The 26118-nt window shown below is 45.9% G+C and overlaps 1 protein-coding gene across 2 annotated transcripts in view; it reads right to left on the bottom strand.

The window, feature by feature from the left end:
- The window catches only part of PRRX1 (paired related homeobox 1), a 70819-nt gene extending 47915 nt beyond the window's left edge, over nucleotides 1–22904 (bottom strand). For both annotated transcript variants that reach the window (XM_079696511.1, XM_079696510.1), the window contains exon 1: nucleotides 22535–22904. In XM_079696511.1, coding sequence (XP_079552637.1) covers nucleotides 22535–22775 — 241 coding nt within the window. In that variant the 5' untranslated portion in view covers nucleotides 22776–22904. The remainder of the gene's footprint in view (nucleotides 1–22534) is intronic.
- Nucleotides 22905–26118: the final 3214 nt, after the last annotated feature.

Here is a 26118-nt window from a genome sequence, read left to right on the forward strand (position 1 = left end):
TTAACTCACAATGTTCCAGCTTGTAAAAAAATTCTACTACACCCAAGTCCCGTTCAAATGCTGCCTTTTCCAGGAAGCCTTTCCTCATGTATCCCTGCTAGTTTGAAAAATCCACCGTCTGATTCCCTAGCAGTCTGCTACCCTTCTGTTATACTAGAGTTTTATAGTAGTGTTGATCAGACCTCAAACCACATACATCTTTTTTCTTTGAATTTTTATTAGGGTATAGTTTGTTTACAATGTTGTGTTAGTTTCCTCTCATATACATCTTTTCTTCCATGTTGTGCCCCCCTTCAAGACTCCATAAAAAAAAAAAAGACAAATCAAGCATTATCATTCCATTTTACAGATGGGTAATAGAGGCCAAGAGCGGCACACATAGGCAGGACTGAAATCTAGATGTTCTGATTTCAAATTCCAAATTCTTCTATTCTTCACCTACCAAAACAAGTATTTTTTAAACTTCCTAGTCTGGATGAAAGCACTGTAATTCCCAAATCATCTTCCCTCTTAACTGTGTCTTGCAGATTGCCTCCATAAATCCTCTGGCTTGGAATCAGCCTTCTGAGAACTGCTGAGTTGTTCCCTAGTCAGCTACTAGTCAGGACTTGAATTACCCTTTGACAAGCCTTCCCAGGTCTGAGCTGACTATGACCGGCCCTGTCAGGCTACAGGGCTTCCCCACCTCACACTGTCCTCTGTGTCCCCCTGCATCAGGAGATGTGCAGGGCTGGTTCCAGCCACCACTGGTGTAAAATGATTTATCCTGACCCAATTTCCTCTGCTCCTTTTTTCAGATCATTAATAAAGACATTAGTGGAAGCTCAGAAGAAGTGAGAAGCCTAATAAAACCTCAAATAAGCCCTGTTGCAAAGCCAATATTTCAGCCTCAGGAAAAAAATTGTCTAAATTCCCGGTGTTAAGAAATTAATAAACCGTCTCTGAATTCTAGTCTCAAAGTTAGGGGACTGTCATCTTGTTCCAAGGTTCAGTTTATATGAAGTCCAGTTTTTCTTTCCAACTACTGAACTTTTCTGTGTGGTCTGTTTAATTGATTGCATACTTGTACATTTATGCTGACTATAACACCATTTGCCAAATAACTTGAAAATCATGAGAAGTGTTAGAAGGTTTAGAATGCTGAGGAAGATGAGATAATGAGGTATTTCTTAACTCTCGTGGTACTATAAGCTGCACAATGCTTAAAGTACTGGAGGTTCAAAATATTCTTTAAAAGCAAGAGGAGATGTTGCAAACATATTTGTAGTTACCAGGGGGTAAGGGGGGAGGATAAATGGGAAGATTAGGGCTGACACATACCCGCTACTATATATAAAATAGAGAACTCATAAGGACCTGCTGTACAGCACAGGGAAGTGCTCAACACTCTGTAATGGCCTATATGGGAAAAGAATGTAAAGAAGAGTAGATATATGTATAACTGATTCACTTTGCTGTACATCTGAAACTAACACAACATTGTAAATCAACTACACTCCAATAAAAATTTTTAAAAATAAAAAATAAAGAAAAGCAAGATGTATCTGTTCAAAGTGTCTTCTTTCCAACTAGTGGTTTCTTACATATTTGAAATTCTTCCTCCAGTTTAGAATCACTTACAGGTCATAGAAAATTCCATCTGTAAAGAACTGTAAGGAAAGATCTGATCAAGCCCCTGTGAGACAAGATGTCTGCCCCAAAAAACAGGCATGTAGCACAGAAGACAGGAAGGAGTTGCAGTTGCTTTGAAAGTTTGAGCTGGCACCACCTGGCAGCCTGAGGTACCCTTGAGTGATGGGGAAAAGAGGAGGGAAGGTATGGAGGACTGGTGATCTCAGGATTGGAGGTGTTAAAATTACACTGAAGGTGAGCTATGTGAGGGCCAGTATTAGATTCATCTCACCAATTAGATGATTGGCTTTTTTTGGCAAAAGCCCACGTCATATGCATCTTTAGCATCCTCCAAAGTGCTTGACATGGTGCGGAACACAATAAATACTTGTTAGCTGGATGACCAGTGGTAGGTAAAATGTTCTGATTTGAGCTCATCTGAACTCTGCGTACTATTTCATTGTTTGGAGAAAAGACCTCACTGACTTCTGACCTTTGACTGCATTAATGCACACACAGTAAAGGGGAGGAACTCCAACCTAGGAAATACAAATAACGTCTCAAGGCTTTTCAGTTATCACGTATCTGAATTGTGGTTGTCAGTAACACCACCTTCTGATGTTTTGTTAAATTACAAAGAGGCTGCTTTTGAACTTTTAAAACAGAATCCTTCCTTTCTGGGAAAATTACAGGCAGTACCTGAATTACAGGCTCAAACTTTTCAAATCACAAACTCGAGGAAAAAATTGCCCACATTTCACACTGCACTGCACCCAACCACTCCCTCCTCTTTGTCAACTGATTCCAGGGAGCTCCCTGAGAAAAGGCTTGCAAGTTTGAGAGAAAACCTGGGTAAGGAAATACAGAAAAGATGAGGCTAAGAAAAGTAAGCACCTGGGGTCAGTCCTCCAGGCAAGGCCTCTTTTATCTACTAAGCCAGCTGGCTCCCATCAGCCTCCTAGGCCCCTATAATAAGCACAGTCTGGGTGCCTGCCACCGATGCTCAGCTTTTCATCCATACAGCTGGTTCAAAACACCATTGCCCCCGACCTGGCCTGTTGCAATAACCTCCTAATTGCTTCTCCTTTCCCCTCTAATATCTATTTTCCATATAGCAGTCAAATTGTTCTTTTAAATTCATCAATCAGATTACAAAACTCCCCAGCTTAAATCTCTCCACTGGCTTCCCACTGCCATCACACGTAGAATATAAGCCCAGCTCCTCACTGTGACCGACAAGGTCACTATCACCTGGCCCCTACCTAGGTCTATGATCTCATCTGCCAAACTCCTACCACTTTCTATCTTCCAGTCACACTGACCTTTCTGTTCCTTGGACCTGTCGGGCTTCCCTGGTGGCGCAGTAGTTGAGAGTCTGCCTGCCAATGCAGGGGACGCGGGTTCGTGCTCCGGTCCGCGAAGATCCCACATGCCGCGGAGCGGCTGGGCCCGTGAGCTATGGCCGCTGAGCCTGCGCGTCCGGAGCCTGTGCTCCGCAACGCGAGAGGTCGCAACAGTGAGAGGCCCGCGTACCGCAAAAACAAACAAACAAACAAAAAGTACATACTGGGCTTCCCTGGTGGCGCAGTGGTTGAGAGTCCGCCTGCCGATGCAGGGGACGCGGGTTCGTGCTCCGTTCCGCGAAGATCCCACATGCCGCGGAGCGGCTGGGCCCGTGAGTCATGGCCGCTGAGCCTGCGCGTCCGGAGCCTGTGCTCCGCAACGCGAGAGGTCGCAACAGTGAGAGGCCCGCGTAACGCAAAAGAAAAAAAAAAAAAAAAAAGTAAGAAAACTTTTACGCGTTTGTACATATTAAAATACTGAGTATGGGGCTTCCCTGGTGGTGCAGTGGTTGAGAGTCTGCCTGCCGATGCAGGGGACGCGGGTTCGTGCCCCGGTTCGGGAAGTTCCCACGTGCCGCGGAGCGGCTGGGCCCGTGAGCCATGGCCGCTGAGCCTGCGGGTCCGGAGTCTGTGCTCCGCAGCGGGGAGAGACCGCAACAGTGAGAGGCCCGCGTACCGCAAAAAAAAAAAAAAAAAAAAGTTTGTACCTGTCACAGAGCCTTTGCACTTGCTGTTCATTCCCACTGCCTGAGAGGCTCTTTACTCTCATCTCCTCATGGTTAGCTCCTTCTTTTCATTATATCCTTGCTCATATAATCCTGTTCGTTTCCTTTATAGGACTTAGCATCATGTGTAATTGAATCATTTATCTAGTTGTTCGTTTATGTACAGGTTTATCACCTTTCTTTCCCAGGAGAACGTAAGGTTTATGAGAAGAAACAATTTGTCTTTTTCACTGCGTCATCATCCCCAAAACCTAGAATAGTGACTGGCACACAGCAGGTACTCAAAACAGTTGTCAAATGAGAAAATGAGTGAGAGGAACAGAAAAGACAGTGGAATGGGAGTCTGTTCCACAATCACGACAGACTTAAACTTAGGCCTCCAACTTTGTTTCATCAGCAAATCTCAGAAGATGGGGCCTTGGGCTGCCCGGGGTTTATTGAGTGTTGGTCCAGATGATGAAAATTCAGTATATCATTTCCCATTAAACTACTGTTCTGTGTGTTTATCTTATCACTGGGAACTAAGAAAGAAGAGGGGTGAGCAGGATGATTGAGGCACCAAAACCTCACCTCAGTCGCATTCTTAAAGAAACAGGGCAAAGAGACCACACCATAAATGACATGAGAGCACCAGGAGAGAGGGCTGAATTCATACATTGGTGGTCGGGGGTAAGTGCTAAAGAAGGCTGCCAGAGATAAAATTCATCCAGTTCTAAATTTTTCCCAGCACTGGTCTATACCAGTAAAGAGGGAAAGACATCCCTTTCCTCCTCACTATTGAGCCCCTGAGACACTTCCTTCCAGGACACAACCCTTTGGATGCCTCCATCATCACTACTGTTCGTCTATATCATACTTTTACTAGTCTGTTGGAGGCTTCCTGGGACCCTAATCACCACTTATAACATTGCATCTGGAAAAATGAATTTCCAATTCCAAACAACCAAATCAGACTGACTCTTTCAAATAAAACCCTATTCTTTGCTATAAAAAAAATCATTTCCATAGTGGGAAAGAATAAAACCAGAAATTTGGGACCCGTCATTTTGTTTCAATATTTTAATCCAGTATTTAATCCAGTATTAGACCTGACACAATTTAAAAGATTTGTACCACTCGTGAGATAAGGTAAAGAAGATCCATATATACCTGATTTAATCTTCAATGGACTTGTAAAAACTATACTTATATGCTTTCTATTTGAGAGGATTATAGCTCAGAGGGGCTGGGTGGCATGTTCAAGGTCAGAGCCATGATCAAAATCAAGTCCTTATCTTGGGGAAAGCTCTCTGGCTCTCCTAATCCCTTCTCTAGTACTATCTTCAGCTCACCCTTTCAGTCAAGTTCACTGAGCCCTGTAATTAACCTCAACTTTGCTGCTTAACTGTCATTGAAGTATCCAGTGACACGAGGGGTTTTCTTTGCAAAACTATAATTTTCTAAAGGGCTATTTGCATTTTTTAACTTGGAAGCCCAGTGAACAGTCCAGTACCCCCAGTTACAGGAGTCCTGTGTTCCACGGACTAAACGTCACAGAAGAGCCATTCAACTCAATCATCTTCTTCCACTTTTCTAGCCACTGGAGGATAAGTGATAGGATAACAGAATACGGGTTACCAGAGGGGTCAAGACAGGTTCTGGGTTTTTTTTTTTTTTTTTTTTTTTTTTTTTTTTTGCGGTACGCGGGCCTCTCACTGTTGTGGCCTCTCCCGTTGGGGAGCACAGGCTCCCGACGCGCAGGCTCAGCGGCCATGGCTCACGGGCCCAGCCGCTCCGCGGCACGTGGGATCTTCCCAGACCGGGGCACGAACCCGCGTCCCCTGCATCGGCAGGCGGACTCTCAACCACTGCGCCACCAGGGAAGCCCCAGGTTCTGGTTTTGTCAGGATTAACTTTGAGGCTTCAGGCAAGTTGCTCTGCCCCTTCTGAGTCTCAAAACCCTATTTGTAAAGTGGGCGTGACAATATCTACCACTCAGCATTATTGTGAAAATGGAAACAGTATTAAGTAGTATAAATCACCCAGCACAGTACCTGGTCATGATGAGTGCTCAATAAATCTTAATGTCTTTCCCTTAGCTCCCTTCCTCCATTGAAAGATCCAAAGACATTAGATAAGTGGTATCATCTCTGAGCCGCAGGGCCAAACACAGAGAAATATAGAGACTAATCCAAATTCCCTTTGCTAACTCAAGAACCTTCTTTGTTATATCATTAATACATTTTACATTCTTTTGGGTTCATAGGAATAGAAACACATTTTACAGTTACATGATAGAAGTTAATATCACATAGAGGATTATGTGTCTATGGAAGCATTATGCTTGCTACTTAGAAAACTGTATTTAAACCAGGAAGCCCAGCTGTCTTTGGTAACTGTTCAGCCCAAAGAAAAACTCATTGAGAAGGTGAGTCAGCAGGGCTAACTTTCAGGACAATCACAACCAAGGCCAGCATCTGCAAGACCTGAAATATGGGATGTTATGACACTGGGTGAATTACTTCTTACGTACTTAATTATGCAACAAGATTTGCAGGAGCATAACCACATAGTTCCCCTGAGTATGCTGCCAGTATGCTCCACAAATGATTAAATATAAAATAAACAACAGCTAACTGTAAATTATGAAGTTGTAATTCCACTAAGGGGGTGCCAGTGATGTCATAAACCACTAGAGCAAAGTTTAGGTCACCAAAGGATCCCAGATGAGCTTAGAGGCCTGTAACTCAGCAGTGGTCTCTGCTGCAGATATGACTCCAGGAAAGCCTTTCCCCTTGGTTTTTGCCCCTTCTCATCTCTGCAAAGGTCCTCCTTTCTTGTTCTCTTCCTCTGAGCTTTCTAAAATCACACTAATCCTGCCTTTCTAAACGCAGTTCCTTTTTTTTTTTTTTTTTTTTTTTTTTGCGGTATACGGGCCTCTCACCGTTGTGGCCTCTCCCGTTGCGGAGCACAGGCTCCAGACGCGCAGGCTCAGCGGCCATGGCTCACGGGCCCAGCTGCTCCGCGGCATGTGGGATCTTCCCGGACCGGGGCACGAACCTGTGTCCCCTGCATCGGCAGGCGGACTCTCAACCACTGCGCCACCAGGGAAGCCCCTGCAGTTCCTTTTTAACTGAATGGTCTGTCATTTAAGAGGCTATCCACATCTCCTCCACACTCTTTGAACAGCGAGCTATGAATTAGATATACTTCAGTAGAAAAAAGCAAAGCCTGATATTTAGCAGAAAAATCCATTTAGGGCAAAAGCCCTGGAACACACCTTAAAAGGAGATATTTGAAATGTAACTTTAGTATGTGCCAAGCTAATGTATGTGCCCACTAATGGAATAAATTTGTCTCTAAACATGGCAAACTTGGAAAAGTTATGTTGAAATTTCAAAATACAACCTTCCCACAGTCAATGTCTGAAAAAAGGGTAAATTAAAACTTGGCTTTCTCAGACCATGTAGAAGATAAGTACACAAAATTGCATAAATATTAGAAAAACTGTACTTTATCAACCATCAGAAAGGAAGGACTTTGTAAAAAAAAAAAAAAGATACAAAATACTGAACTATAACTTCCGAAATGTGGCATGCTTTCGTCTGAAAACTTACTTAAAACTAAAGTGAAATTGCAAATATTAGTATCTGTGTGATAGATTGCCCCTTCTTTAACATTTTTCTTCTAGAAGAAGAGCTGAGATAACAATCACTGAAAATTTATCATAGGATTTTTACAACCCCCAATAATTGCCTCCAACTGTTTTTCTTTGCTTTATGTGAAGCATTTAAAACAGTGCCAGGCACCTAGTGAGTGCTTTATGTGTGCTCTTTTTATCTCCCACTTTGTTCATGCATTCATTTATTTAATAACTGCTTTTTATGAAGCCATCTACAACATGAAAAGCACCGTGATAAGCACTCTGAAGTTACAAAGTACCTGCCTCTCTGCCCTTGTCTTCAAAACTTTATACACCTGGTTGAAAAGATAAGATTGACACCTAGGGAGAGTTAAATAACAAAGGAACACAGAAAACACAGTGGATGTCACAAAGAAACATCATTCAATACCAATTACTATGAGAGAAAGTGGTGTACGTCAGTGTTTTCAAACTTTGCGGTATACAAAAATCATCCAGGATATTTAGAATGCACATGATTGGTGGATTCTGATTCACTGGGTGTGGGTGGGGCCTTGGAATCTGCATTTTAAGACTCTTCTTTCTGATGCATGCGGGTGAGTTAGGGATCACACTTTAAGATACACAGGATTAGATTGCAAGTGCATTAGAGAAAGAATCAGATTACCTGTTATTTCTCTTTATCCTTTTTCTCTAAATCATTAGAAATGAACTGCACATGGGAGACACGTATATAGGAGAAAGAAAGGAAGAATATAAGGACCAAAGGATAATTTTCCTGGATGAGGAAGGACTCCATGCTCCCTAAAGGAAAGTAGTAACCCAGTCATCTACACCCACAATTAGAGACTACATAACACTGCAAAGCACACAAAGCATTTTCAGCAAACACACAAACACTTTTCCATATGTCGGAACTGATATTCCCAACAAAGCTGTGCTCCTAATCTCTGACTAATACCCACTGAGCATGTTTAAGAAATGATCTGCCTCTCATCTGTCATGTGCAGAAGGTACATGGTACCCTGCTTCTCTAGACAGCTAGCACACGTCTTGCAATAAACCATCTTCAAAGTGCCTCACCCACAGTGACCCATTTTCTCCACATGCACCACAAGCATTAGCCATGCTGTTCTATTACAGAAAAATGCCAGGGAGATTTAATCGTTAATTGCTTGGCAAAATAAATAAATACATAAAGAGTCCTGGATGCTTCATGATATAGAAATGCAGTCTGTATGTCTTCCAGGTTTATCAGATTTCAAAGCCATACATATGAAAGCAGGTCACATATCAAACTGAGAACAGAATGTTTATCTTACTCAACTGGTTAGGAAATCTAAGTTGGCAAAAGAATGGCAACTTTATATATAATCACATTTAACTTAGTATTATTCATGTACAAAAAAATTAAGTAAACCCCACAGAAATCTCAGAGGAGTGGTATGACAGTGCTATGTTAGCGATATTATACTACAGAGAAAATTTAACACGATTGGTCTCTTGGAAACTTACTGGTTGTGTCAGGTCTGGGATAAGAAGTCTTGACAGCTGGTAGCCTAAGCATATGTCATATATTCTCCATTAAATTCAGTGTCTAAATTGGGGGTGGGTGTTTGTCTTCTTCAGTCACAATAAAGTCTTCAGTGATGGATGAAGCACGTGGAAATATGAAAGGTTGGTCCCATCTCAAAATTTAAAAAGATGTGCAATACTGTTTCATGCTAAAGAAGGGGAGGGTGGCCTGAAAGAGATGACCGTAGTCAGGAACATCTGAGCCAGACTCCTGGCTCTGCCAGGAACTTATGGTGTGGTCTTAGGAGGTCACTAAAAATCCTAAGGCATCAGCTCTGAACTGTAGATCAAAAACGGATATCTCCCTAGTCACTTGGTAAGTGACAAGCTGTAAGACTGTGACTTTTGGAGGATGGGAATATTCCTAATTTCAGTGACATTAAATGACCTCCAGCATGGATTGGGAAACCATATTGAATACATAACTGAGCCTGAACTTGTCAGAGAGGTTGTAGAATTGGAGAACAGGGAAAGGGCAAGCATTCAGGGTCTTTGTTTACATCATCTCATCATTCCAAACAATAAACCTGTGTGATAGATATTAATGTGTCAGGTGTTTAGATGAGAAAATCAAGAGCCAGAGACTTGTCTAAAGTCAACCAGTAAGTAAATTGCAGACCCATCATTTAACATGGATTTGTCTAAAAACAAAGTAAAATGCTTTGAACCTCCCAGTGCCCCTAAATCTAAATTAAGTATTCTTGCTTTTGAGAATTGGATACAAATGTATTGAAATGTATTCTTGTTTTTGATCTTTATTTGATAACTTAATTTAGAAAAGCCTCCATTTGATTCCTTATGGTATACTAATGTACATAAATTTAGCCCTTTATTTCTCAAATAGTTTCACAAATGCAATGTCTTTTTGGCCTGCTACATTCCCATGAGGAAGACAGGCACGGTTTATAATGAAGTTATATGCCCAGTTTATAACGAAGAATAAGAGCCAGAGGAATTAAAAGAGATTTGTGCAGCATGGCAGTATGTCATGAAGTGGCATGCTAGGGTCCCTCTTCCTAACTCAGTGTTGTTTCTCTAGATAATAATGTATCTAAGAGAATCTGGTTGACATCAAAGGTGGTGGGATACAATGAAAAAAATTAAAATGGGATCAGGAGAGATTCCTGATCAAGATTCAAGTCACTCAACAGTAGCTCACTAAAATTCTCCAAGCCACAGTTTTCTTATCTGTAAAATAAAAATAATTATGCTACCCCTACCTGCTTCTTAGAACTGCCTTTATAAAACATAATAGCACTGGCACATGTTCTTAGGGTTTGTGAAGCAGTTTCATATTTTATCTCACTTTATCATTCCTATTATTAATGTTATTAATCCTTTAAGACAAGTAAGTCATCAATTTATACAATAAGGGAAAAGAATTAAGCAAACCAGCAGCCTGAGTATATTAATTCAGTTTAAACAATTGTACTTTTAAGGCTTACCCAAGCACAGCTGGAATTTCCTGGCTGTTCAAGGTAGCCCTGAATCTTCAAACACACACACACACAAAAGAAAAATCCAAAACAGTGCAGACAACAGATATTCTCATCACCCTGAGAAAGGAGAATGTTAGGGTAAAGGAAAAAAAGATATAAATTTAAATAACACTTCATATATTCTGAGTAAAAAATGATCACGCACGGAAAAATCTCTTCTTCCCTGAGGGAAGCTAGAACAGACTCATAACAGCCAAACGTGCAGTGATATTATTTTCTTCTTCTCTTGTCAAAAGGGATTCAGCCTTTGAAATATATGTAGCGAAACTGCAGATTTCAGTTTTGTGATTAATGAACCAAATTACGTTTTATTTCTTAAATGTGTTAAGGATTCATCCTGTGTTCTTCCCTCGAACTTGAGGATTAGAGCAGCTGAACAGCACATCTGGTTATAGGCAAAGAGCTCTCTGGGTGGTTCTCCTTCTTTCCTCCTTTAAAACTAGGCAATGTGGGAAACTGCAGAAACTTTTATTGGGGAAGAGTGATTTTTAATCCTCAAAAATGATGATTACTCTCCCTGTTCCCTCTTTTTCATGAGAAAGAGAAAGATTAATTATTTAGCTATATCTAATTCATAATTTTAAAATTTGGTTCTGCATGATGTTATATCATTTGTTAATACTTTCCCTAAAGAAAATATTTGCATTAATCAGGCAAATGTTTCAACATCATTTTGCCTGGGAACGATTTTTACATAGACTTCATAATAACAATTTATATTTTCTCTGCAATTATCACTTTAAATAAGGGCTAGGGGACTGCAGACTTTCATATCTGGATAAATGCATTGTCTTTGATTTTTCTAAGTGCTTCTTCTTCTGCCAAAAAACACTACCGTGTCCTGGAATATGTTGCTATCCAACCTGATCATCATTCTACAGGGTACAGAGAAATATATATCATTTTCCTCCTTTTTTTCCTACAAAAGCATGTATGAGTCTTAAAATATTTAATAAAAGAAAATTCAAGATCCAGGGATCTACAATAATAGAAAATTTTCAGTCCCTTAAGATATTTTCTTCCCAACTTGCTTTGTGGCACTTTTCTTACTAAATCATGTAAAAATGATTTTTTTTGAGCAGTAGCTCTCCAACTGTGGTCTTGGAATGTCCTTTAGGTATTATGCAGGCTTTTCCAATTTCAAAAGGAGACATGTGCTCATGTCTAGGGAAGGTTCCCAGCTAGAACAAGCAGAAAAGAAAAAGAAACTGTTTACTCTGAAGGTCTTTACTGCTGGAAAAGTACCCACTGGAACTTGAGAACGCTGGGAAATAGCTGTGATGTCACAGCTCTCATCATTCTTGGAGAACTTTTGTTTGTTGTTTGTGTGTGTGTTTAACTTTTCTGATGAGAGCAAGTGGGTTCAATGTGTGTGTGTTTTCTTAATTTGGGGGAAACACAGTCTTTGAAAAATTAAGAAAAATCAGCCATCAAGAATGTTGTACATGGGCTTCCCTGGTGGCGCAGCGGTTAAGAATCTGCCTACCAATGCAGGGGACACAGGTACGAACCCTGGTCCAGGAAGATCCCAAACGCTGTGGAGCAACTAAGCCCGTGTGCCACAACTACTGAGCTTGCGCTCTAGAGCCCGCGAGCCACAACTACTGAGCCCGTGGGTCACAACTACTGAAGCCCACGCTCCGCAACAAGAGAAGCCACCGCAATGAAAAGCCTGCACACCGCAAGGAAGAGTAGCCCCCACTCGCCTCAACTAGAGAAAGCCCGCGTGCAGCAAAGAAGACCCAACGCAGCCAAAAATAAAAATAAAGTAAATAAATTTATATTTTAAAAAAAGTATTAATACAAACATTGTGTAAAAAATAAAAAAGAAATACTTTAACATCTGTTACCTGTATCTACCTCAGGGTGGTGAAATTTAGTTGACTTTCCCACTTAAACTTTTTAATGCAAAATAATACAGTTTCTAAAATAAGCATGTATTGCACTTTGGTATTACTCATATTTTAAAAATTACTTGCATTAGAGATTGCATAAACAGAAGAACCATACAATACCACCCTAAAATTATCTATTTGATTTATTTGCTTACTACAACTGTGGAATAAACCCCGCCCAAAAAAGTCTCTAATCTTAAGAAAATTCTCAAGGTAAATTAACAATTTAAAATATTTAGAAAAGAATTAAGCAATACTTGTAGAGGAACTGATTATTTCTACAGTAAGCATTGAGAAAAGGGATTTACTTGGTCTAAAAGAAGCAGACAAAGAAGATGTCACAAGGAGGTGATGGAAGCAAAACCTTGAAAGGTAGCATGGGTGGGTTTGCAAAAAAGAGGCATGAAGCAAGGACATTTCAGATCAGAATCAAAGAAGCAGAAAAGAGACTAGAGCACATGTACTAGCCTAACTGGCATACTAGGGAAAAGTAGGGGAATGGTTCGAATCAGCATTTGTGTGTGAATGAGCAGGTTGCTGGGGCAGAGGTAAAAATATAGATTGTAAAGAGTGATTTTAAAAAAAGAACGGGACAAAAATTTGGTCTTGAGATAGAAAAGAATGAAAAGCAAATGTGAATTCTAAAGAAGAGGAGGGCCATGATTTTTTTAAAAATATATTTGTAAAAAATGCACTAGCATTCACTCATTCATGCAACCAATATTTTTTGAAGATCTATTATATCCACTCTGCCATCATGTACACATAGAGGAGGACAAGCGTGGATGCAGACAGACCCATTTAGTTAGGAGGCTGGCTTAGCAGCGCGGGTGAGATATCGTAAAGATTTAAAAAGGAGATGAGTTCAAGTGATTTTAGAAGGTAAAATTGTTGGGATTTGGAGTTGGATTGGACAGAAGCATAAAGGAAGGAGTCAAGGATGAGTCTGAAGTTTCTGAGTGTTGCACCCGCATTTTTTTTGTTTGTTTGCTTTGTTTTTTTTGCGGTACGCGGGCCTCTCACCGCCGTGGCCTCTCCCGCTGCGGAGCACAGGCTCCGGACGCGCAGGCCCAGCGGCCATGGCTCACGGGCCCAGCCGCTCCGTGGCATGTGGGATCCTCCCGGACCGGGACACAAACCCGTGTCCCCTGTATCGGCAGGCGGACTCTCAACCACTGCGCCACCGGGGAAGCCCATCACCCACATGTTTTGATACAGGAAAATAGAAAAAGTTATGAGAGGATCAGACTGGGAAAAGGAGCTCATTAGTGCCGTGTTTAGGTTGTTTTTGAGGTTGAAGCATTTTGTGCTGTTCAAATGGAAATGTCCAATAGGTGGATGCATATATAGATCTGCAGCTCCAAGGGGGGGTCCTTGAAGCTATATCCTGGGAGTCATTAGTATATAGATGGTTACTAAAATGGTGAGCCTAGAGGAGATCTCCAAGGCAAAGGGTTTAGAGTGGGAAGAGGAGGCGAGGGGACCTAGTACTTATGCTAGGTTAGAAAGGGGATCCACTAAACTTAGGGAGCTCATTCTATCACTTAATAAGCATTTACTGAGCACAGACAACAGTTCAGCACCTGTCCCAGTGGTATGTGACTGCTGTAATCCAGACCAGTATTTAGGGAAGTAGCACTGGTAGAAAATGGAAAGAAAAGTCACAATGTACATAATTATTTAGTGTCACCTCCCAGTTTGGATTAATGGTGATGTATGTCAGTATCCAGGTATAAAGATTTAGATTCAATGCCTGTTTCCACTAGAACTTTCAACTTCATATATTTATGAGTTACTTGAAAGAGAAGCAGAATAGTAACCAGTTTCCCAAACCTCAATCCCCAAGAAGTCTCTAACTGGCTATTATAAAATGAATCATCAGAGAGGACAAATACATGAAAATACCTAGTACATTACATATTTTGCTCAAAAGCCCTCTCCTTTTCTGAGGATTCTAGAACAGCATTAAAGAGGCTTCTGTGGCCTCTAGCATCAGTTTTCTCCACAGCACACAGATCTTGGACAGACAGTTGGGGCACAGGGAATGAATGCAAAGAAGAAAAGGATGGTGGACAAGCTCAGGAGGCCGGGACACTGACTCCCTATCACTCAACAGACCCAAGCCAATTTACCAAGACCTTTGCAGACTACCATGAATTTCTGTGGATAAATACAACGGAAACTTGAGAAAACCTGTTCTCTGTATATATCTGAAGTCTGGCTAGGCCTTTCACTTTGCCCATAGTCAAGCTGATTGAACTTAGCATATCCTGGCTCAAAAATTGATTGAGTTGAGCCCCTTGGCCTTTAAGTTGTATATCTCAATCGTCTTTGAATAGATTTGACCTCCGCCTGTATATTCAGAGTCCTGGAAGAATACCCATCTGTTTTTATGCTTATTTATAACTACACCACCTTCCAGCACTGTGAGGTCCTTTAAAATATAATGACATACTGATGATGAGAAACTAAGTGAAAGGGGTGAATGTTCTTACTCTCAGACAAACGTTTGTGGGAAAGCAATTTCCGTTCCAGTTCTGGCCTCATGCTTCCGTTTCTAGTGAACACCCAAGCTCAAGATTATCTTGGAAGGTATGTATAAACTACCATCGAAGCTAAGAAGACAACATATTCATTCTGTCCGTTTGTTGTTCCCAGCATTGCCTTATCCTGTTGACCCTCCAATGTCAGGGTGAGAAACAGACCAAGAGAGAAGTAGAAGATGCCAAGCTGTACCAGGGTGTATCCTCATCTGTCCTGTAAGTCTCTTGAAACTTGCCCAAAAAGGGAGCATCACTGGAGGCCAGGAGTCAGATTCAGGGGTTGGAAATGGTTGTGAGTGCCCAAGTTGCAGGCACACACAAAAGACGGGGGGGGCAGCTATTATTCTTCCTTTGAGGGGAAGAGGCTTTCCCTAACCCTAGGGCCTAACTCTAAGGTGGCCAATGTTCTGCCCTATCCAAGGACTTCAGGTACCATAAGGGTTTCTGGGGCAGTTTTGCAGCATCTCACTACTACTGCCAGCTCTCCGTCTCTCAGAACTGCCCCTCTTTCTTTAAATACTTGGAGTTCATCTACAGAAATGTCTCACCCACCTCCACAAGGACGAACCTTCTCCTTCCCACTGGAACCCAGGCATCAGCCCTAGCACCCACCTATCCAGGGTCATCTAGTCCCACTCTTCTCCTGTCCCTTCCTGCTAACCCTGGAATACTGACCACCCTCATTTCAAAGTAGAGGAAAACCCAAAGCCTACCAGCTGTTTCCATGTTTCCGTTAAAACGCATGTGTAGCATATATTTACGCAGTCCCCGCAGTGACTTCACGCTATTGATATTTCCCATCTTTTGCTACTTGTGTAGAGGGGTCTTCCAGCACGTCCCTCTCTCCTGCGGGAGTCCAAGGGTTTTTGAAGGCCGGGGTTAAGTTCCAGCCCCGACCTGGAAGGAAGGCGCCCCCTTTCGGCGAGAGAGAGCAAGGAGAGGCGCGTCTGGCAAGGCTCGCGAGTGCGTTCCACCTCGCCGAGCGCTGCGCCCCAGCGCCCCTGGAACTGGGAGGAAAAGGGCGGAGGTGGGGTGGTGGTTTTCGCATCTTCGTCCCGGCCGGCAGAGATGGAGAACATTAAAATCTAAGATACTATGTCTTTATTTTACAAGTTAAAATTCTTCACTGAATTACTGAATTAATTCTCCCTCGCCCAATCTACTCCCTCCCCCACGTCTGCCGCCCCTCTTCCCCCAAACAGATGAGCGTGGAAGAGAGCCTGTGGTTCTGGCCGGGTGCGACCGCCATTCCTGCAACAGAGTTTCGGTATAGTCTCTCCTCATCCGGCAGTTAAGAGCATTTCCAATCGCTTGCAAATAACTCCTTGAAAGTAGACAAAATAGGAACCAGAGGACCTGTCCTTGTTCTGTCTCATAACTCGGGCCTTGGGGATTCAAATTAATACACATTTTTCAAATGCATTCCTCATTTGGAGCTGAGTCTGGGGAAATCAATAATGGCAAAAATGAGGACCAAAGTTCTTAGGAATTAGAGCTCCCTTATTACGTGGTGCAGCAAAGCGACTAGGCTATCCAGTGCCCGAGAACTGCATTCTGGTCCTAACTCAGACCTATATAAATCCCTGTATTTGAGGACTCCGGGAACAGCAGAATCCTTGATTCTAGTTGTACTCAGACTCTTCTGAGAAGTCACTTGTGTTTATCATAGATTTGTTCTGACGTGTTTTCTTTATTTTCTTTCATAAACTTTCCCTAACCCACCACCATTGTGCCTTTGTGTCCCTCCCCTCCCCTAAAGTGGCTTGCCCCTGTAATCGGCTTCCCAGATAGTTTTTCACCAAGAAAAGTGCTTCCAGGACAAGTGAAATGTAGTGAGTTTTCTTTTCTGTCTTAAACCTAAAATTGATAGGCCATAATTCTCTGTACGACTACTTCCTTGAGGCTGCCTCACTAAATTAGACAGATGACAATGCCAAGAATCTACTAATATTCAGACCACGGTGGAGACTCCTTGCTCAAAAACTTACGTTTGTTTGGAAAACAAACCCACTGACTCTGAAACACCGATGACTGTTCCTCCTCAGACGTCTCAGCAAAGTTTCTCCGCATTTAATGATTTAATCACAAGCAGCATTTAGAGAAAAAGCGTTCGTGGAAGTTTGTTGATATTATTATTACTTTTTGAAATGGTTGGTTTTTAACTGAGTGTTGTGAGCCTGCTCACCAAACTATTTGATTTTACAAGAATCCAAATTCTTGTGGATAAATAATAATGCTGTTGACATATGCATCTTCTTTGAATTGTTGAAAAGGGAGTTAAAGTGTACCAAAACTATGAGAGTGGCACTCGCCCCGCATCAAATTAAAACCCAGAATTCGACAAGGAGCATCCAATCGGATTACAATGGCGCGCAATCACAGGTAGTTCTGTAAATGTTTGGACAAGAAGTGGCAACAGGGAGTTGGCCCCTTATCCACCCTCAGGGGGACAAAAAAAAAAAAAAAGGAAGCCTTATATCCTTTCTACAAATACACTCCCCCGATTCCTAAAAATTGTACTTCTTATGGCTTTTGCTGACTCCATCTCTCCTAAAGGGTAAAAAATAAATACATATTCTCAGAGCACTTGAAAGTCCGCACCGCCAGGAGCGAGAGGCACGCGGGGTTCGCCGCGCACGCACAGGCGCGCACGGATTTGCAACTTCCTCGTACCCGCGTCCCTGGCGCCCCCGCGAAGGAGAGGGGTTCCCCAGGAGGCGGGAGGTCTGCTTTGACTGTCGGCCCTGCTGAAGGAGGGAGCAGGTAAACAGGATATGGGAGAGGAACTGTAAAAGAAACACATCTTTTAAAAGAAAATTCCAATGGGTCTAGGGATCCTCATCGTTGAAAATCTATAGATGTTATTTAAAACTGAAAAACGTTCCCGGAGGTGTCTGCTGACCAGAGCGGCGTTCAAAATTCGGATCCGAGCTGATCTGAGCCGGTGGAATAGGAAGATCTCCTTGGTTCTGAAATTGCTGGGGTTTTTTCGCAGGGGGCTGGAGGGGGGTGACATCTTGTTGGTTTGGAGATGATTTATTTACTCGTGTTGTAAAATCTAAAATGACGCCCCTGGGAAGACGAAGGAACTGCAGGGACCCGAGTGACCTACTGCTCCCCGCCTGACGCCCCTATGCTCTGACCTGAGCTTGCCCGGGGAAGGTTAAGGTCGCCGAGCAAAAATGCAGGTTTGCGCGACGCCCAAGGTGCGGGAAAGGCGCTCCGGAGTCTTGCGCAGGGCCTCCTCAGCGAAGTGAACAGTGGAGCCCATGACTCACTGTCTTCTAGACCTGGGGGATCTGGAGCCCCAGGGAGTATTGGCAGCCGGGGCCTCGGACTTTAGAGGCTCCCCTCCCCGAAGCTTCAAACTCCAAGCTCCCTTCGCTCCAAAGCGGGAGGGAGTCACTAGGCGGTCAATTTCTCCGAAACGGTAAGAGGAGGCCACTCAGCCCCTTGCTTCTGCAAGTAAGGTAAACAGGATTCACAACCTCTTTTCTGGACTTGACATTCAACCTTGGGGACTCAGTGACCTCCCTTGATCCTGGATTTCACTACCTCCTCTAAAGAGAAAAAAATTCCAGGCTACGCTTAAAACGGTATATTTCGTTCGCTCCCTCCCCTGAATCGAGATAATTGAGGCCCAAATTCAGAGTGGCGGCACCGGCTCCAGGGCCCCAGGGTGGTGCCGCATAAGAAAATTTCTTGGCGCTGTAGGTGTTGCAAATATTGGGACTCCAGTGGAATTGATGTTCCGATGTGAATTCCAAGCAGGGAGCGCCCTGGAGAACGGTCCCGCTCTCCCGGGCGTTTCTCTGGCCTAGAAGAGTCGGCCCCCGGGAATGTGGCAGGCGCATTGGGCGGGTGATTCCTTCGCGCCGCGTTTACACCTCTCCCTTTGTGACAAATCGATTTCCCCGCGCCGCTGTTCTGCATTTGCATCCCGCCGGGGCCCGCGGTCCAGCTGCGCCCGGTGCACACTTAGAACAGTCTTGTGAATGTGTGCTTGTGTGCACGCGTGTCTAATTGACTTTCCGTCTACCTTTTTATGACTACATGTGTTTCCAACAAAAGGTCTTATTAGGACAATCTGGTTTCACTAATTTAGAGGTTGGGAACGTGGAAGGCAGGCACTTTTTTTTTTTTTTTTTAAGGAGTTTGCAGAAGTTCAGTTTAAGAAATGACAGCGGGATGCACCGTCCTCCTAGAAGCAGGTCTGCCTAGTTTTATGACCTGTTTCTCTTTCCTCTCCCTGACTACCCCTGTTCAACCACCACCCCCTTCGCACTCACACGCCCCCATCAGCCACTGGGTTTCTAACCGTGTTAAAGAACCGTTTCTTTAAACACTTAAGATATGTGAACGGAGACGTTTGAGAAATTTACTAGGCTGGGAATATCAGTAAAAGGAGAAAGAAATCCTTCAACAGAGAGGAAAGTGGAGTGAATAAAAAAGCGGGGGGGACAGAACTGTGGTGTGGAGTGCAGGAGATCAGCGGGAAGCCTTCACTTTGGACAGCACGTGGCTCCTCTTTGCTAAGATGGGTCCAGTTTGTAATTCCGAAAAATTTGCAGTATTAATGATCTAATATTGCAAGTGTAAGCAGAGTCTGTTTTACTTATTTCAGCTGAACAGAAAATTTAGGAAGGACCTGTTTCTATACAGCTCTAAGAGGAGAAGGTGTCTTTTAAATGTTCCTCATCTCTCCAAAGGAGATTATGATTTCTCACTCTGGAGTAGACTGCTGCTAAAAGCGCCTGACTCTTGGTGCCCTCCTCTGTCCCTTGCAGCTGGCAGCCTAGCTCTAACCCCCTGCCTGGAGATTCCTCTCTTCTCTGATTCACAGTCTGACCCTCACTGTCCACAGTAGACTGGAGGCCCAGCAGGGCTCCACTGGTCCTGACTTCTAGGTAGCTCATAACAGGCTCCTTGGCATCTCCTGGTTGGGGCCCAAGACTAAGGACAAGGGCCCTCCTGGACACTTGCTATCACTAAACTTACCAAACCCCCTTATTCTCATCCCAGAGATGGGGAAGGAGGTTGAGGAAACATTGCTTCTAAAAGCAACTACTGTTTGTTAGGATAGACCCTGGTCATCTCCACAAAGCAAGGCCTGTGGCGTGTGTGTGTGTGTGTGTGTGTGTGTGTGGCGGGGGGAGGTGTTTGGGTGTGTGTGTTTCCTCGGCTACTTTCTCAGCCCCAGGTGTCTGTCCATCAGCTCATTCCCATCACCTTGCTCTGCATTCTGTGACCTCCTTCTGGAACTGTTTGTCTACCATTCTTCCTCAAACACCCTCTCCCCCAGAATCTGTTTCCTTTCTGGGGTCACTCCCCACTAGGCCTCCTCACTATTAGAAACTCTGTGATGTGCTCAAGTATCAAGCAGGCAGGTTCCCACAGGTGTCATCCCTTTCCCTCAGGACAAATGGTCCCCAGCTCCGCCGGCTGCCCTTTGCCTGTTCCCAACCATCCCGCGGTTGTCACGTGCTCAACGCAGCCTTAGCTGCGCCAGGCCTGGGTCTTGAAAGACCCATCCCTGGGCTGCCTCCCCACCACTGTGGCCTCGACTCAGCTTGGGGGTGCTTCCCAGCTGGCTTCCTCAGCCCAGTCTTGCTCTGTACCCACTAGAAGGCCACCATGAACTCGAACTCCCCTCTCTTTGTGCCCACTTAAAGTCAAACGACAGGAACCGTCAGCATCTCTCCAGCCCTGGCCTGCGTGGGCCCTGGGCTTGCTGCGGCCACTGACCCTGGGCCCGCTTTACACAGCCCTCCGCTTGCTTTTGGGGCAAAGCAACCCTGGCTGGTCTCCCTTGCCACACCCTGATTTTCTATACATCAGTTTCTTCACAATGTTGTTTTCTGTTGTGGCTCCAGCCTTCAGTTCTCCGAATAGTGATACACGTTGTGATTAATAATTTGCCATGGCAAAAAAAAAAACAAAAAACGGCAGAATATGCAGAATTAGTGAAGCTGGGTAATAGGCACACGGAAATTCGTAATACTATTCGCCCTACTCTTTGTATGTTTAAATATTCCCTAGTAAAGTGTTTTAAAATAATATTATTTCGCAGTGCATTTTCTTGAGCTACAAGCGCCTACGCCTTCGGTGGTTGACTCATGCCGCCTGGCTGTGCTGGGCCTGAGCAGCTCCCCAGAAAGCACCAGTAACCTCAACAAGGAGGCCTCTGCGCCTAGCCATTATCGGGGACTTGGGGACACGGGGTCTTCACTCCTCAGAGTTGCCCAGTTTTTCCCTAGTGTCAGGCCAGGTCAGACTCCCCATCACCCTCTGCCTCTGCGTGTAGTAGGGTGGATCGGCCCCAGTTTGCTTTTGGCTAAAAAACTCTAAGGGGAGCCCAGGCCTGGACCAAGGATGCAGGGCGAGCAGCAGGCGGCCTGTGGTAGAGATGGGCTCTCCCTGCGGCCTGTTTCAGCTTGGCCCTCCCACCACTTTGCACAGGCCTTGCTTCCAGCTGTTTCTAAGTCCCGTTTGCTTTGCTATCTGTTTCCTGAAAATCTGACCTTGGCACTGTTTTTTGAAAAGCACAGAATTCCAGTGGACCCCCTGGTTCCACAGGCTCCAGGTTCCAAGACGAAATAGCAGTCAGCAAATAATGGCATGGAAAGGGATCAGCCTCATTTAAAAACTTCCAGCCAAGTTCTGACTCTAGCAACCTTGTGTAGGAAATATCCAGCCCCATGTCACCTGGGATGAGCCAGGTGACAGGTCTGTTATAGACTCCAGGACGTATGGATACACTTGGAGTCACGTTTTTTGAGGTACAGCTAATAACGCGAGGTGAGATTTCCTTGGGGGCGCGATACCAATCAGGTAGGTTGCGGAAGGGAGACTATACATGGACTTTTCTGGAAATTTTGGGGCCAGTAGGGAGAGCTCCTTCAATGCGACGCAGTGCTCCGCGCTTCCCCAGCGCATCTCTCCCGTGCGGGCTCATGCGGGGCGGCAGCTCGGGTTTCACCCCTAAAGGACACTACCTTTGCTTCGCCTGAGTCTTCCCGTGTCATTCAGGCCTTTCATTCTACTGGGGGTCTCAAACCCTTATGCAGGTGTCCGCAACAGCCGGGGACAGAGAGTGGCTCCAGGGACGGAGAGCGGATCCGGCTTTCTAGCCGGGCGCTCCGGCGCCGCCTCTCCGGCACACCCGGCCTTCGGAGCCCGCGCGCGGTGCGCAGCCAGAGCAGCGCGTGTCTAGCTCGATTTACGAGGTGCCCTCCGCCACCTCTGTCCCGTCTGCCCTCCAACCCGCTTACGCCACCCGGAAGAAGCCCTCCGGACTCGACTGAGCATCTTTAACCCAATGCCTTCCCAAACAGGGCGGGCTCCCCGAATTTGCACCGCTCTGGGACCCTTTTCCAGCCCAGCCCGGTCGCCCCGCAAGCGGGAAGATCTGGCAGCCGCACTCGTTCGCGACGGAGAGGCAGCGCAGGAGGCTTCGGCGCGAGTCTGCGGCGGGCAGGGTCCCTGACCCCAACCGCAGGGCCTCCCTCCAGCGTCCGCCCTGGCTCCGTCCTCCGCGGAGCCCTCCTTTTCTCATCCTTTTCCCTCTGTCCGTGACCGGCCATTCCTCCGGCCACTGCCACCAACCTCTCCTGGTTCCTGACTTTCTCCCCCTGGCCGCAGGCGGGCTTCAGCCGCCCAGCCCGGACCCCCGCCCTCGACCCGGGACACCCCCCCCCCGCGGGCATGCGCCCCTCACTCACTGTCCTGTTGCGGGGTGTCGCTGCCGCTGGTGAGTCCCGGCGACTCCAGTAGGCTCCGGCCGGCCTCGCCCACGCTCTCGTCCGCCTGCGCCGCCACCATGTCCCCGGCTTCCTCCAGGTCTAGCAGGTGACTGACGGAGAAGTTCTTTTTCGCCTGCAGGGTGTCGAGGTTGCCCGGGCTGTCCAAGCGGCCGCCCAGCGCCGGTTGCCGCTCCAGAACGTGCCCGTAGCTGGAGGTCATGGTCTCCCCCTCCGATCCCACCCACCCCCCTCTTCCCGCTCGAATCAACACCAAACGCTGTGGGCGCGAGGGGGGAGAGGAGAAGAGTGGGGAAGAGAGGGGGGGAGTGGAGAGAGAGAGAGAGAGAGAGAGAGAGAGAGAGAGAGAGAGAGAGAGAAGGAGGGGAAGAACAAAAAAAAAGTGGAAAGAGGGCGGGGGACCCCCTTGTGTAGAGCAGAGCGTTCTGCACCAGCAGCCTTCGACAGCCTCGGTTGCTTTCCTGAGGCCAAGTCCGGCGGGGTCCAAAGAGATAATCCACACCAAAAAATAAAATTAAAAGTCACCCTACGTTCAAGTCAGGAGAAAAAAATCCCTTCCAGCTCTCCAAAAGCGTCCACGCGCACACACTAAAAATAATAATAAGGGGGAGAGAGGAAAGGGGAGGCCAGCAGGGCGGGGGAGTTAGGCAAACAGAAGAACAGAGAAGAAGGGGTGGGAGAGAAGAATCAAAGTGGGGTTTTTTTTTTAAGGTTAAAAAAGTTATTCCCAGGCAAGAGTTCAAGCACCAACAGAAGAAGGCTTGTTCCAGCTTTAAAACATCTTCAAGAAAACGTGTTCCCCCTCTCTGCACTCCTGTGGATTCTCAGGAGTGACTAAAGTTTCAGGAGGAGAGGGTGATGTCTTGCAGATGTATTGGAGAGCAGGATTCTCACTTTACTTTTCGTAAGGAAAAAAAAAAAAGAAAAAAAAAAGGGCTCCAAGAGTCCGAAGGAGGGTGGTGGTGGGTTTCCCCGTTCCCTTCTCCCTCTCCCCCTCTTCTTGCTGAGCTCCTTTTTCCTTCTCAGTTGGATCAAGAAGCTCTCTGGCACTTCAAAAGGCACAAACTGGCATGCAGAGGAGGCTTTGTAGGGAATACAAGAAAATTGGAGACCCCTGGGAGGGCAGATCTCGACTTAATAGGAGCCTGTAATTACGTGGCAAAGCCTTTGTGTGGTGCCTGACGTTTTACAGACCCCTTTTCTCCATCACAATCTCCTTCTTCCTCCTTTCCCTCGGACCAAAAAAACAGTCTGATTAAGAAAACCCCCTTTGCCAACTTCTGAGCAAGAGAGAAGGAGAGAGGGAGGGAGCGAGAGAGGGAGAGAGGGAGGAGGGGGGAGAAAAGGGAGGGAGAAGAAAGCGAGAGAGCCCCTTCAGATTTTTTAAGTAAAGGTCTAATTATCATTCCCCTGCAATAGTATCACGGGGAGAAAAGACAAACTGAAACCCATAGTCACTTCAAACGGGCTGATTATTTTGCTTCGGCATTAACTCCTCCAGATTTGTTTAAGATCCTGTTGGAAAATCTCATTTGCATGTTTTGATAACAGCTGCGGGGAAACTTGTTGGAAAATATCCACAACTATCTCAATCAAATTTTCTTCTCCCTCTGACTTTTTTTTTTTTTTTTTTTTTTTTTTTACGTTTCCTGCTGTTCTAACAATTTTTGGGTGGGGGGGCTGGAAGAGCGTCTGAGAACAAGGGAGACAGCCAGCATATTAAGGCTACATTTGGCCCTGTAGAGGCAGCCTATTAAATAATGTAATAAAATGACAGGAGTGATCATAATGGAAGGCTCTCCCACGCTTCCTCCGTGGACTGAAGGCAGGTTGGGGGAGATCTAGAAGGCACTGAACCGATTCGAGTCTTTCCGCGCCGCTAGGAATCCCGGGGCCAGGCAGTAGGAAATTTACATATTTATTTAGCTGGAAGAAAGGACTCTAGGAGTTTGTCATAATTGCTCCCCTTCCCCCACACTGGCCAATTTCGTAACCTCTTTGGTGCGGCCAAGGTCGCTTCCCCAGGCTACGACGCTAAGCCGAGAGGGTCGCGCTGCCCAGATGCGGAGGAAGCAGGGGCACTCCTAGAGCCAGCTGCGGGCGGAGGCTCCAGCGGAGGTTCAGGGTACAGTCCGGCTGCCCTGGGGGTGGAGGAGGGAGGAAGGACGGAGAGGGGTGGACGAACCCCCATCTAAGTCTACGGATAATGCTTTGTCGTTCTAACGCTGAGCCCTAACTTGACGGAGGACAGAGAGGTGCTGAGCGATTTTTTCATGACCTGTTGGAATTTGGTACAGCTTTAATAGTCTCATTAGAAATGAGTTACTCTATGACTAGTAAGTAAAATATTAAGGGTTTATTTGTGGCGTTTTATGTTCGTTAAACACACACACACATACACACATATTCCCTCACTCCCTTGATTACTAAACTTTAAAAAAATTATTATTCTCTTTTTTTCCCTTTTTCTCCTATAGCCCAGAGGCTCGACTGGGGAGAAAGAAGGGTCCGAGTGTGTGTAAATGGTTTCTGGGCTCCAAACGGCCACAGTTAGCCCAGAACTTCCAGCCCTGATCTAGGAAAAGAACATTTGATGCCATCAAAGGGCTGCAGATTGAAACCAGATGTGCTCGCCTCGGTTCTTTCCATGCATTTAATTAAGGAGCCGGGATGGAGGAGACTTTTTCATCATTAGCCCACCCACTCCCTCCCTCCTCTTCCATCCCTTCGCCCTCCCCCGCCGCCCGCTCGCACCCGGACCGGGAGCCCCAGAGCCCAGCCAGCGCCGCGTGGTGCGCAGAGCCCGTCGCTCCGTCTCCCCAGTGGTCGGGGCTCGAAGCAGTAAACATCTGTCCGCGTCTGGGCTGGGGCGAGCCGCGCGGCAGGGCTAGCGGGATGCCGGTGGGAGACGGCCGAGCTCCCAGGTGGGCCCGCCGGAGTGGGAGCGTTGGAGGCGGGTGCCTTGCGCGGAGATTTCCAAAACCTTTGGTTGCGCGCGCCTAAGCCGAGCGCACATGTGTCAGTGCCACCGGCTGGAATGGACGTGACTTAATCGCATAGAGAGGTTTTCACCCGGCGTCCCGCTGCATGAGCTTAGGCGAAAGGGCTCAGGGGCCGGCCGTTTCTCCCTTCTCTCCACGCCCCGCGAGGCACGGCTGGGTTTGTCCCCGCAGCCGAGTCAGCCTCTTCGAATCTTCCCAGAACTGGAGCAGGCCCTAGCCTTTCCCTCCTTCTCCACCCTCGTTACACAGTTGTGTTGTAATGTTTCTTTTCGTCCTGGATACCAACCGAACTGCCTTTTGTGACAAAGGTCTGGATAAGGGACTAGGGGCTTCTGACACCCCCAGGACTTGCCGCTTCCCCTGAAGACCCATTGATCTCAGTCATATGAGGGGAGATCGCCCTTCGGAGGAAGTTGCCTTGTCCAGAGTGTGCCGTCAGCCTGGTTGGTGACCGAGAGGTAGCGACAGGGGAGATACGGGCAGTTGGAAACAATCAGACGTCTCCACTTGTGTTCCGCTGTGTTTTCCAAGGGGATCGGGCGC

The sequence above is a fragment of the Hyperoodon ampullatus genome (assembly GCF_949752795.1).
Source record: "Hyperoodon ampullatus genome assembly, chromosome: 2".
In the NCBI taxonomy this organism is placed as follows: Eukaryota; Metazoa; Chordata; class Mammalia; order Artiodactyla; family Ziphiidae; genus Hyperoodon; species Hyperoodon ampullatus.